Genomic DNA, 14423 nt, shown 5'->3' with positions numbered 1-14423 from the left:
GGGGTGAGGTTCCAGGGCGTGGTTAGGGGTCCTGGGTGGGGGTGATCAGTGGACAAGGAGCAGGGGGGTTGGATGGGTTGAAGTTCTGTGGGCGGCAGTCAGGGGGCAGGAAGTGGGAGGGAGTGGATAGGGGGCGGGGCGGGGCTACCCCATGGAGTGTCCTCTTTTTTGAATGTTAAAACATGGTAACCCTACCATTCACAGTGCCACCAGTTCTAGCAGTGTGCTCTCCATTCACAACAAGCTGCAGCATGAGGTCTCAGCTACCTCACTCCCTCCCCCTCCCTTTCCTGTTGAGAGCTACCAAGGAAATCCTGGGAAATGTAGTTCTTTCCCTGCTCCAGGGCTGGCTCTATAGGCAGGGAGCTAACAAAGGAACTTCAGCTCCCAGGGCCCCGTTGGTTCTCAGCTCCTATGCTGGATCCCGCTTGCCCCTGCAAATGTGCCATCCCAAGCACCTGATTGCTTTGCTGGTGCCTGGAGCCAGCCTGCGAACATCAACCAAAATGAGCGGGAATGTTCAGTAACCAGGCCCTGGCCTCAAAATGCAGTTACAGCATCTAGTCCAATTGGGACAACTCCCTGGCATTTCCCTTCATATGTTATCCTGTCCCCCCAGCTGCTCGACTGTCTCATGTGTAAAACTCCACCCTTTATAGCATCCTTTCACTTGAATCAGGATGTGACTGAGTTCCGAGGTTACAAACCTGAGCACTCATTATTTTTGTGATATAGAAACTGAGTCCAAGCTGTTTATCACAGGTCATGAAATAGCCATTTCTGTCAAAACCCCATAGGCTGGATCTGCGTCAGTTACTTACAGAACAAAGCAGAGGTCCCCAAACTGTGGGGTAGCATGGAGGAACATCTGGGACGGTGTGGTGGGGCCCAGGCCAGCCCCCATATGCGGTGGGGAGGGAGCGCCAACCACTCCCTCCCTGCCCCCACCTGCATCCCCTTCCCCAGCCTCGGTGCAGCTCCGCACCCGGCCAGAGCTCCACTCCCGGCCCCTGCCAGCTCCCAGCCTCAGCTGCTGGCTGCGGCATTGTTCCCGGTCTGGGGCCAAGGCCAGCAGTGGACCTGCACCTGGCCACAGGCCCAGCTGCCAGCCCCCACTGCAGCCCAGCTGCAGCTCCACTCCCACTCCTGGCTGTGGCCCTGCCTTCGGCGCTTCTGCTGGTGCCGATGAGTGCTCAACCCGCCCCTGCGCCGCCCCGATTCCAACCCCTTCCCCAAATACGTGCCCCAGCCCCGTCTCTTCTCCGCCTTCTCCCCTGAGCACGCTGTGTTCCCACTCCTCCCCTCTTCCTCCAAGAGCTTGTTATGCCATGAAACAGCTGTTTCGCAGTGGCAAGTGCTGGGAGGAGAAGCGTGGACGCAGCGTGCTCTGGGAAGAGGCAGAGGTGAGGTGAGTGGGAGCAGGGAACTTGGCAAATTTTTCCCCTATGGCTCCCAGCACCAGACTCATCCCCAGTTTGAGGCCCCAGCCTTGGCCTCCTTAATCCTTTTCTTGTCTTTCCCCTCCCCCCTCACCTGGAGCCACATCCCCACTCCTGGCCCCGGGGAGGAGGGGTGTGGACATGGGTAAGGGGGGCGCAACTCTCCAATGTTTGGAGACCGCTGGGATAAAAGTTCAGTAGCACATCACCAACCATCTGAGAGAGGAATAAAGAGGGACGTTTTAACACCCCGTCAATACGTGGTTCCTCCTAGGAACATGGCTACACTCACAGATGTAGAGTGCTGGGAGTTAAACCAGCCTTTGGAGACTGCAGCAGGGAAAACGCTGCCCTGTGTTTACACACTCAACTGGAAGCATACTGGTGTGGCCACATTAGCAACTCTTGCAACATGCATAATAGTAGTTATCCCAGCGTGCAAGTGGCTGCAATGTGCATTTCAAATGTGACAGGGAGTGTGTTGTGTGTGTGTGTGGGAAGAGTGGGTTTTTGGGGTGCTGAGAGTGTGTCAGCATGCTATCTTGTAAGTTCAGACAGCAGCAGACCCCTCTCCCCCCACACACTCACTCACAGCAAGCAGCATTCCTCAGTAATGTTGCTTTGTCCCGGAGCAGATAAGCATACCGGATGTCAGAAACGGAGCTTTGAAAGGGCATATCTGCATTCCTACAACCGAGTTCAAAACAATGACAAGAGTGGCCACTGGACTAAAGGGGATTATGGGACGTTTCTGGAGGCCAATCAGAGCGCAGTAACGGAACACCTCATTCCCACGGACGCTCAGGCGTTTCAGCCAAGGCGCAGCAAACACTATGCTTCTCGTGGAGCTGGATTACCAGGAGCACTACAGCTGTAGAGTGCATTAACGCAGCCCCGGGCGCCCTAACTCGCAAGTGTAGCCAAGCCCTAAGTCACATTTTGAGGCCGTACCTCCGCTGTCTTGGTTCCAGATCTTCACCATGCAGTCATGTGATGAAGTGGCAACGACTGGGGTCAGACCAAGACCCTTGGGAAGGAAGACACAGGATGCTGTGGTTTGGAAATGCCCCTTGAACTCACGCACGCGGCTTCTTGTCTGCCTTAGGTCCCACAGCTGCAAAGGAACAGACATAAAGAGCTCAACCCGAAGGCCATTTCACCAATTTGTTACTATTCCTTCACCACGCTTGGCTGCTTTACAAAGAAAAAACAATCATTACATCTCCCAGGTACCTCCTTGCTGTCCTCACTCAGCACCTGCCACCACGCTGATACCACCATCTATCTCGAGCCTGAGACAAACATACCCACGGAGGCTTACACAAGCGTTCCAGCTTGGTGCTCCACTCCCCTCATCTTCCCATTGAATTGCTGGCAGATAGCCTGCTGCCAGTTTTAACTCCTTCACACATCTGTTCTGTGTTTGCTCTCCAGTCTTTATCTTCCACTCCTCCCCACAGCGGATGTGGGATGGCATATGCCACATTCCTAGAGAAGCCAGGGTACAGCCATGCAATCACCAGGGCAGCTGTGGGACCCAGCCCCATGCAGTTTTATTTTAAATGCAGAGTCAAACTCCAGACTGACCGAACACAATAGGAATTTTGCTACTGGGAGGGATCAGCATTTGGTCCTATAACTCCCCTGAAAAAGTTAAAACCCAGTGGGATGATTTTTCATTAGTACGCATTTCAAGAGGCATAATTCCCTGTGGTGAGACGAACACCTCAACACACTGTGGCATTTAATTTCAGAAAGGGGAACTATGCAAAAATGAGGGGGTTAGGTAAACAGAAACAGAAGGTGCATGGACACTTTTCAAAGACACCATAATAGAAGCTCAACTTAAATGTATACCCCCAAATTAAACAACCCAGTAAAAGAACTAAAAAAGAGCCACCGTGACTTAACAACCATGTAGAAGAAGCAGTGAGAGATAAAAAGGCATCTTTTAAAAAGTGGAAGTCAAATCCTAGAGAGGCAAATAGAAAGGACCATAAACACTGCCAAATTAAGTGTAAAAATGTAATAAGAAAAGCCAAAAAGGAGTTTGAAGAACAGTTAGCCAAAAACTCAAAAACTTCCTTTTATTTGTTTTAAACCTGCTGCCCATTAATTAATTTCATTTGGTGGCCCCTAGTTCTTATATTATGGGAACAAGTAAATAAGTTTTCCTTATCCACTTTCTCCACACCACTCATGATTTTATAGCCTTCTATCATATCCCACCTTACTCGCCTCTTTTCCAAGCTGAAGAGGCCTAGCCTCTTTAATCTCCCCTCATATGGGACCCATTCCAAACCCCTAATCATTTTAGTTGCCCTTCTCTGAACCTTTTCTAATGCCAGTATATCTTTTTTGAGATGAGGAGACCACATCTGTACGCAGTATTCGAGATGTGGGCGCACCATAGACTTATATAAGGGCAATAGGATATTCTCTGTCTTATTTTCTATCTCTTTTTTAATGATTCCTAAAATCCTGTTTGCTTTTTTGACTGCTGCTGCACACTGCATTGTCGTCTTCAGAGAACGATCCATGATAACTCCAAGATCTTTTTCCTGACTCATTGTAGCTAAATTAGCCCTCATCATATTGCATGTATAGTTGGGGTTATTTTTTCCAATATGCGTTACTTTACATTCAGACTCATTAAATTTCATTTGCCATTTTGTTGCCCAATCACTTAGTTTTGTGAGATCTTGTTGAAGTTCTTTACAGACTGCTTTGGCCTTAACTATCTTGAGCAGTTTAGTATCATCTGCAAACTTTGCCACCTCACTGTTTACCCCTTTCTCCAAATCTTTTATGAATAAGTTGAACAGGATTGGTCCTAGGACTGACCCTTGGGGAACACCACTAGTTACCCCTCTCCATCCTGAAAATTTACCATTAATTCCTACCCTTTGTTCCCTGTCTTTTAACCAGTTCTCAATCCATGAAAGGACCTTCCCTCTTATCCCATGACAACTTCATTTACATAAAAGCCTTTGGTGAGGGACAGGTAATACCAAGGCTAAAGCCAGTCCAGCGCACAGGCTTCACTTCCTGGCAGAATTGCTCTCAGAGTGCCAAGGTGAACCCGCTAAGCCCTGCTGCCCGCGAGACAGGTTACCGTCTATAGGTATCAATTTCTGGAGAGGTCTAGAACAAGCAGCAATTTGCTGCCCAGCCAGAAAACTCACTGTGGCTTCGCAGCCCTCCCCACTGAAGCCATTGCTGCTACTGATGCAGTACCGTCCATCCTGGCTTACATCACAGTAGGTCTGAATATACTGCTTTACCGGGAACCTATGGGCCACTTGCAGCTCCCGGCTGTCCCAGATCCTGGAAAGGAGGAAAAAAGAACAAGTGAGGGAGAGTTAATACAGTGACTGAACTCCTCGCAATGTCTGGCCAGTTATTGGGGCAGAATCTACAAAAGAGAATGCAAGCTGGCTATTTTGAAGCATGCTCATGACAATATGCACAACCCAATCTCTTCACACCTCCAGCCTGGGCCTCTTCTCCTCTTATTTCAAGGGTTACTGAGCTCCATGACTCAACCTCGTGTTCTGGCCCAGACCTGCCAATTCTCTGGTTCTTCATGGTGTTCCACATGTGTGAACCAGAGCCCTCCTTCCCTTGACTCAAGCTAGAGCCATTCCTCTCTTGAGATCTAGCCTTCACACCTGCAAGCTCCATGGGTTTAGCACAATGGGCCCAGTCTTGGTTGGGGCCTTGAGGAGAAGCTACCGCAATACTCATGTTAAACAACGCTTCCCTCTTCCGCCCACAACGTGTTTTCAGCCCCATTCCCTTTGCCCCATCTATCTCCCACCCTGTAGCTTGGCTGCATGGGGATTTCCATCTTGGCCACTTCGAAATGCCGGTTTCTTTTCTTTGCTGGTGGCACCTTTACCTGGGAGAGAGCTGGGCAGCCCTGGACACTGCTCCTCTTATAGCTGGTCACCCTCCTGCTCTGCTGCATATCACACATTCTGTCTGCAAACTCACCAGCAATGGTAATAATATTGATCAGAGATGACAAAGCCATGCCAAATGCTAACACAGGTTCTACCCAGTGGCAAGTGGTATTGCTCACAGCACTGGTGTCCTGATCATGTGCTACCCCGCCGAAGATCATACTCTCCACGAAATATGAGGTTAGCACAAGGTTTGCTTCTAGCAACAGAGCTTGGGAGACAACTTCACTAACCTACAAAGCCACTCCCTGCTGTGGTTTCTGTGGCAGACTCCAGACAATAACCTCCTTATTACCCCAATTCAAGCAGTAATGAAGTTCTCTACTGGTGTGTCTACTTCCCCTCCAGGGTTAGAGACACTTGGCCTGCCAAAAGATGGGTTGAGGAATGACAGATGCCACTGCCGCCCACCCAGTGAAGGAGAAAGGCGCCCAACAGCCATAGTGTACTGGTCTGGGGATGCCCAGGCACTCATCCTGGACCCAAGTGAACAGCTCTGCAGTCCAAGGCTATTAGCAGCCCCCATCCCACCAACAGGCCTAATCACCAGCACTGTCCATGGGATGGTTTTACAAAACTCTGGGACTCCTTACCCAGGTTCTCCTGAATACACCAAGTCTCACCTCTGCAGGTGGTCCCCACCGCTAGGCTTTACCTGATTGTTTTATCCTCTGACGTCTGAATGACATACGGCTCTGCAGGAACCCAGCACAGGTGTGTTACCTGCTGAAGGGAAAGAAGTACCAGAATCCTGTCCACCTAACAAAGCCCAAACTGACCCCTGTCCACACACAGCGTCACTAGAGAAGGTTTTGGAATTAATTGATAAACTCAACATTAACAAGTCACCGGGACCAGATGGCATTCACCCAAGAGTTCTGAAAAAACTCAAACGTGAAGTTGCGGAACTATTAACTAAGGTTTGTAACCTGTCCTTTAAATCGGCTTCTGTACCCAATGACTGGAAGTTAGCTAATGTAACGCCAATATTTAAAAAGGACTCTAGAGGTGATCCCGGCAATTACAGACCGGTAAGTCTAACTTCGGTACCGGGCAAATTAGCCGAAACAATAGTGAAGAATAAAATTGTCAGACACAAAGAAAAATATAAACTGTTGAGCAATAGTCAACATGGTTTCTGTAAAGGGAAATCATGTCTTATTAATCTATTAGAGTTCTCTGAAGGGGTCAACAAACATGTCGACAAGGGGGATCCAGTGGACATAGTGTACTTAGATTTCCAGAAAGCCTTTGACAAGGTCCCTCACCAAAGGCTCTTACATAAATTAAGCTGTCATGGGATAGAAGGGAAGGTCCTTTCATGGACTGAGAACTGGTTAAAAGACAGGGAACAAAGGGTAGGAATTAATGGTATATTCTCGGAATGGAGAGGGGTAATTTGTGGTGTTCCCCAAGGGTCAGTCCTAGGACCAATCCTATTCACCTTATTCATAAATATTCAACTTATTCATAAATGAGCTGGAGAAAGGGGTAAACAGTGAGGTGGCAAAGTTTGCAGATGATACTAAACTGCTCAAGATAGTTAAGATTGAAGCAGACTGTGAAGAACTTCAACAAGATCTCACAAAACTAAGTGACTGGGCAACAAAATGGCAAATGAAATTTAATGTGGATACATGTAAAGTAATGCACATTGGAAAAAATAACCCCAACTATACATACAATGTGATGGGGGCTAATTTAGCTACAACGAGTCAGGAAAAAGATCTTGGAGTCATCGTGGATAGTTCTCTGAAGATGTCCACGCAGTGTGCACAGGCGGTCAAAAAAGCAAACAGGATGTTAGGAATCATTAAAAAGGGGATAGAGAATAAGACTGAGAATATATTATTGCTCTTATATAAATCCATGATACGCCCACATCCCGAATACTGCATACAGATGTGGTCTCCTCATCTCAAAAAAGATATACTGGCACTAGAAAAGTTTCAGAAAAGGGCAACTAAAATGATTAGGGGTTTGGAGAGGGTCCCATATGAGGAAAGATTAAAGAGGCTAGGACTCTTCAGCTTGGAAAAGAGGAGACTAAGGGAGGATATGATAGAGATATATAAAATCATGAGTGATGTGGAGAAAGTGGATAAGGAAAAGTTATTTACTTATTCCCATAATACAAGAACTAGGGGTCACCAAATGAAATTAATAGGCAGCAGGTTTAAAACAAATAAAAGGAAGTTCGTCTTCACGCAGTGCACAGTCAACTTGTGGAACTCCTTACCTGAGGAGGTTGTGAAGGCTAGGACTATAACAGCATTTAAAAGGGGACTGGATAAATTCATGGTGTTTAAGTCCATAAATGGCTATTAGCCAGGATGGGTAAGGAATGGTGGCCCTAGCCTCTGTTTGTCAGAGAATGGAGATGGATGGCAGGAGAGAGATCACTTGATCATTGCCTGTTTGCTTCACTTCCTCTGGGGCACCTGGCATTGGCCACTGTCAGTAGACAGGATACTGGGCTAGATGGACCCTTGGTATGACCTGGTACGACCGTTCTTATGTTCTTATATACATTGCTCTTGGGGCCCAGCCATCCTCTGTCCCAAGCAGCCATCACTGGAGCCAGGAGAGCTGGGTCGAGCTACCTCTGGATACCATCAATGCTGCTCCCTTAGCAGCCAGTGTGTAATCTGAGGTGCAACGAAGGAGGAGAGGGGACTTGGTCAGTAGAGTACCACAGAGGCCTCGGGCTCTGTAGAGTTAAACTGCCCTACACAAAATCCCAATGGGACTTTTCTATGGGTAATTGACATGTCCCTGTTCCCATTACATAGATTACAAAATAGAGGGGTAAGAAACCCTCCTGTCTCAGGACATGAGACCACCTTTAAGGGAGTCAGAAAGAAGCTTCCCCATGGTCAAGTTACACCACATTGTTCTCTCCAGAGATTTCTGCCCCTCCCTATCAAGTAGTTGGCGCTGCATGCTGTCAATGACAAGAGATGGGGTTAGTTGGACATTGAGTCTGACCCAGTCTGGCCACTTTTGCATTGCGGAGTGGGAAGTGGGAGTTCTGAGTTCTAGTCCTGACTCATTTCAACTCTCTGCCTTTGGGCAAGTCACCTGGAGCCTGATTTCACGATGGGCTAAGGGATGGACCTAACCCTTCAGTGTCCCAGTCTGCCCAGCAGTAACACAGGGATAGGCAGTAGCAGGTTTATCATGGTGCCAGGCCCCGAGTCAGAAGAGGCGCCGGCCAGCCCAATCCCCTGGCCGGCTGAGATGGCCAGGAAAGCTGCCCCCGCCCCTGCTCCGACCCGCCCCTTGCCCTCGAAGCCCTCTCCCATGAGCTACGCGCCCTGGGAGACTGCAGCAGGGATTTGACGCCCCCAGCCACAGAAGCAGAGCGGAGCATGCTGGGGCCGGGTCACTCCACTTCCTGCTGCCCCGTGAGTTCAGGGTCAGGCCCACTCTCCAAATCATCGGGCAGCAGGAAGTGGAGAGACCCGGCCCCAACCTGCTCCACTCCACTAGAGAGTGCGGGGGGGCAGTTTCCTGCCTGCCCCCCAAGCCTGGGGAAATGGAGCAATGGGGAAGGAGCATGGGATGGGGAAGAGAAGGGGATGGGGGAATCTGGGGCCCAGCATGCTGCATCCCCTTGGCAGAAGCTGGGGCTTCCCTGTTAAGCAGGCCCATCGAACCCTCACCCTGATGAGCCCCACCTCCCCTGCACCTGTACCAACCTGATGAGCCCCCCCAGACACCCTCCACACTGAGCTCAACCACCTGCACCCCCACCCAAATGAACTCCACCTCCCCTGCACCTAGACCCCCCGCCTGCTGAGCCCCAAACACCGTCACCTGGATCCCCTGCAGAGTCCCATTGCCCCTGCACCTGGAACCCCCCACTCAGCTTCTGTGCATCCAGATCTCCCACTGAGCCACCCACACCCAGACTGCCGCCCAAAGAACTCTCTTATCCCCACCTGGATCCCTCCCTCCACTATGTCCCTCTGCACTGAGATCCTGCTGCCGGGCTGAGCCTGCTCACCTACACCTGGTACACCTGACACATGGGGGCAGGGGCCCAGGGCGTTTCTGGGGCAGGCCTGGCCCTTGCACTGTGTCATGGTCAGGTGCAGCCTCACTGCTGAGTCCCTGTCCCAGGGTAAGGTGGGGTGGGGGGAGGCTGCATGATAACCTCTCACCTCCATGCTCCTGCCATGGTCCCTGCACCCCACTGCCATGCTGGAGACTCCACATTTATTTATTGACAAATAAAATTTGCAGAATTTTAAAATACCATGCATAGAATTTTTAATTTTTTGGTGCAGAATCCCCTCAGGAATATGGAGCACTATGCAGCTGTGATGGTGGGCGGTGGGGAGGTCTATTGGCAAGGGGCGCAGGGCGAGCGGTGTGGCGTGCAGGGTGCTGTGCAGTTGTGATGGGAGGCCAGCGGGGGAGGTCTCCAGGAAGGGGGAGGGCTGGTCACAGAGAGGGTGCTGGACATAAGATTGAGGCACTGGACAGAGGGGCGGTGTGGTGCAGCCCCACCCCTCAGGGGAATGGGCATGCTGGCAGCACATGACTGGGCAGACCAGTGTGTATCTGGCAGCTGCAAGTTTGTAAACAGTGCCCTCCTGCTGGGCTGCGCGGAGCGGGGCTACTCCCGCCACACTGTGCCTCATTGCCCCCAGACCGCCCTTAACTCTGGAGACTGACCATACCGCCACCCTGCACCTTCCCCCATGGAGGCCCACTAATATGTTTGGCGCCAGGCCCACAGAAAGTTAATCTGGCCCCGGTAGGACATACCCTGCCTCACATGAGGAGTCATGAGGCTTAACTCACGTGCCAGGCAAAGGCAGACAAGGCGGCTACATGTGCAACAGGTTATCACACTCACTGCTTTGTACAATGATCACACTGGTGTGAGAGCAAATCCGTGTTGCACTATCACAGCTCTCAGACACTACAGCAGGGTCTTAAACGACTGGTAAGAAAGTGGGTGGCCGTGACAGAACAGAACGTGTGCTGCAAGTAGATGCCACCAAGGCAGCAACTGAAGTGCGGAGATGATGGAATGGAAGCTGAAGCCTGCTTTCCCTCACACCCTCCTGCTGGGGTCTCTTCCTGCTCTTGGGGATGTGTGCAGGATTACGCTAAAATGCTGTTGTATTGTGGCTCCTCCCGTTTTGCATTGTCCACTGAGCATTCTGGGTCAGGGACCTCACTTCCGATAAGTTCGAGGTGCCCAGGACACATTCAATTTCCTCAGCACGGAAGTCACTGCTGAGTGTGACCCACGCTCCCCTAGGCAGTTGCACTCATTCACTCCAGGCTGCCTCTGATCCAATGGCCTGAGTGCTAGGCTTAGGACTTTTGCTGGGATTCCTGTCTGATCAAGCTGGGACCCAGTGTGAAAGGCTTCTTCTAAAATTCACCTTAGTCATTCTGGAAAGCTAGGGCTCATGTCCTGGAGCTTTGGGTTACACCTGCACCGCTGGGTTTCCCCAGGGGAGTTTTGGGTTGGTAGATGTGCCAAAACAAGCACTGGGAAGCAAACGCTGCAGTGCACCCAAGAGACACACCTCTCAGGTACCAGCCACATGCTCTGCAGTTTTGCCATTATCTGGAGGAGCAGAGAATGCACCCACTCACCACTGGCATCCTTGCAGAGGCTGCTTTCAAATATGCTGACCAGTGCAAACTGGGCATCTGGTAAGGTGGACCCACCACTTCCAGTCACCAGGGCCCCTGAAGTGCCATCCACTGTGAATAGCTTTCAGTGGCTACTGCCCTGGCCTGCCTGAGCTCAGAGCATTAATGAAACATGTAGCTGGAGCCTGTGTGGGGGGCAAGGCCTGCTCTCATCACATGCACAAGGAAATCGCTGCTAGGGCAGCAGCAAAAATAGCTTCCCCTTTGCATAGATTCACATGCATACGAGCCAGTGGGTGGGGAGCTGCCATTCTAGGGCAAACAGAGATATTTGCTCTTACCAGATTCCTGGAAATGGCAGCTCTCTGCAGACATTCCCCGGTCTCTATGTCCCACTTGCACATGGTGTTGTCCCGTGAACCTGTGCACAGCTGTAAAGAGTCTACAACCACAATGACTTTATGTAAGAGAGGGCAGAGAAACCAGCATTACTGCAGTTGCTAGCAGAAAGAGTCAGCTGGGCCTCACCTGGGCTCACCGCCAGTCCAGTTACAACCAAGTCATGTCCTGGGAAGTGCTGGCTCGGCCCTGAGTTCCTGTGTAGCTCCCACATCATGACTGTCTTGTCACGCGAGGCACTGAAAAAACTGTTGGATTCAAAGACACAGGCCACCTGCACAGAACAGAATGAGATACACGATCCATTGGCCAGCTCAACCCAATGGCAAGGCAAGAAAAGCCCAGAAAGTCTGCAATGGTTTCAGAGCTCTGCACTTGGCTGCAGCATGTTCCTACCTGTCAGGCCCAGGAAACACACAGATCTGAAAGGGGGATATTTTGACTTACAAATTCCATTTTGTACTCACACAAAGATGACTCCAGGCTGCGCAATTCAGGGCGATTACTGCAGCACAGTGAATTCATGTCACTCGCTGCAGAGCCTTATAGCTCCCCTCAAGAGTTAAACTAACCCAGAAACACACTCCTCAACTTATATGGAAGAACTGTGGACAAATGTTAACTAGTCGATTAACATGAGGCTCTTAAGTGATCCAGGTCACAGTCACAGGCAGAAGAGAGGAAGCAAAGGAAGAGATTTAGAATACATCCAGGACCTTGAGCTCTCAACGATTCCAAGGCAAGGACCCTACTTCACCACTGACCCGAGAGACATAATCCACAGGCAGGCCTATACTTCAAACACTGCATCGGCACAGCTGCCTGCTGTAGTGCTCCAGTGAAGGTGTTCCTATGCCAACAAAAGAGCTTCTCCCATTGGTGTCATTCAGTGGGTCTCAGCCTGCGGTCCACAGACCCCTAGGGGGTCAGCAGACTTTGTCTAAGATTTCCAAAGGGGTCCACACCTTCATGTGAAAATTTTTAGGGATCCTCTCATGAAAAAGGTTGAGAACCACTGGTGTAATTAATCCACCACCTGCTGACATAGCACTGTCTACACAGAGGGTGATGTCGGTACATCTGTGTCGCTCAGGAGGGTGGATTTTTAACACCCCTGAGCCACGCAGTTATATCGCTACAGGTCTATAGTGTAAACCAGCCCTAAGCTTTCATTAACAAAACTAAATCACACTCGGAGTGTGAAAGGAACTTCCCAGGTATGAACCCAGTGGTTTCCCCAAGAATTGAAAATGGGGGGGTGTTCGAATTTACAGGGGGGGTTGTCAGGACCGATGAGATATATAAAAGAGATATGAATAATGTAAATGTTTTGTTAGGATAATGCAAATTTAACATAAGGATAATGCAAGTTACACCAAAACATATAACTGGTCTAGATTTCTAAAAACATATAATTTTTTAAAAAATGTATTTAATTTAAATTGACTTTTGAAAAGTAAGCCATCATGGGATAAGAGGGAAGTCCTCTTATGGATCAGTAACTGGTTAAAAGATGGGAAACAAAGGGTAGGAATAAATTATCAGTTTTCAGAATGGAGAGAGATAAATAGCGGTATCCCTGAGGGGTCGGTACTGGGACCAGTACTGTTCAACATACTCATAAATGATCTGGAAAAATGGGTAAACAGTGAGGTGGCAAATTTTGCAGATGGTACAAAACTATTCAAGATCGTTAAGTCCCAGGCAGACTGCGAAATGTTGCAAATGGATCTCACAAAACTGGGTGACTGGGCAACAAAAATGGCAGATGAAATTCAATGTTGATAAATGCAAAGTAATGCACATTGGAAAACAATCTCAACTATACATACAAAATGAAGGAGTCTGAATTAGCTGTTAACACTCAAGAAAGAGATCTTGGAGTCATTGTGGATAGTTCTCTGAAAACATCCACTCAATGTGCAGCTGCAGTCACTGATTCCCAATATTCTGTTTGCTTTTTTTAAAAAAACAGAAGTACTTGTGGCACCTTAGAAACAAACAAATTTATTTGAGCATAAGCTTTCGTGGGCTCCAGCCCACTTCATTGGATGTAGCCCACAAAAGCTTATGCTCAAATAAATTTGTTAGTCTCTAAAGTGCTACATGTACTCCTGTTCTTTTTGCGGATACAGACTAACACGGCTGCTATTCTGAAACTTTTTCTTTTTTAAGAAAGAGATAGATAATAAGACAGAAAATATCATATTGCCTCTATATAAATCCATGGTATGTGTACACCTTGAATACTGTGTGCAGATCTGGTCATGCCATACCAAAAAAGATATATTGGAAATGGAAAAGGTAAAGAGATGGGCAACTAAAATGATTTGGGGTATGAAACAGGAGGAGAAATTAAAATGATCGAGAATTTTCAGCTTAGAAAAGAGACGACTAAGGGGGGATATGACAGAGGTCTATAAAATTTTGACTAGTGTGAAGAAAGTGAATAAGGAAATGTTATTTAATCCTTCACATAAGACAAGAACTAGCAGTCACACAATGAAATTAATAGGCAGCACGTTTAAAACAAATTAAAGGAAGTACTTCTCCACACACCATTAAGTCAATCCGTTGAACTTTTTGCCAGGGGATGCTGTGAAGACCAAAACTATAACAGAATTAAAAAAAGAACTAGATAAATTCCTGGAGAATAGGTCCATCAGGGGCTAATAGCCAGGATGGGGAGGGATGCAACACCATGCTCTGAGTGTCGCTAGCCTGTTTGCCAGAAGCTGGGAATGGGCAACAGGGGATGGATCACTTGATGGATACCTGTTCTGTTCATTCCCTCTGAAGCACCTGGCCTTGACCACTGTCGGAAGACAGGATACTGGGCTATATGGACCATTGGTCTGACCCAGTATGACCATTCTTATGTAAAAATTAATTATAATAATAAAAATGTTTAGTACAGAAACTCCCCAACATAATGACCTCTCAAGATAGCAACAATGTTAGATAATAACCTTGGCAAATAATGCATTTTAAAAATCTT

General features: G+C 48.7%; 1 protein-coding gene across 2 annotated transcripts in view; it reads right to left on the bottom strand.

Moving 5' to 3' along the window:
* WDR31 (WD repeat domain 31) overlaps positions 1-14423 on the bottom strand; it is a 39979-nt gene that overhangs the window by 5601 nt on the left and 19955 nt on the right. The window contains exons 5-9 of one of the 2 annotated variants that reach the window (XM_050926555.1): positions 11555-11699; positions 11368-11468; positions 6060-6130; positions 4625-4766; positions 2391-2553 (exon numbers count right to left, since the gene is read on the bottom strand). In XM_050926555.1, coding sequence (XP_050782512.1) covers positions 2391-2553; positions 4625-4766; positions 6060-6130; positions 11368-11468; positions 11555-11699 — 622 coding nt within the window. The remainder of the gene's footprint in view (positions 1-2390; positions 2554-4624; positions 4767-6059; positions 6131-11367; positions 11469-11554; positions 11700-14423) is intronic. The other variant, XM_050926556.1, reaches the window with a different exon arrangement.

The sequence above is a fragment of the Gopherus flavomarginatus genome, chromosome 17, assembly GCF_025201925.1.
Source record: "Gopherus flavomarginatus isolate rGopFla2 chromosome 17, rGopFla2.mat.asm, whole genome shotgun sequence".
NCBI lineage: Eukaryota > Metazoa > Chordata > Testudines > Testudinidae > Gopherus > Gopherus flavomarginatus.
Note: the sequence above shows the minus strand (reverse complement) of the source record. Positions and strands in the feature narration are given on the sequence as shown.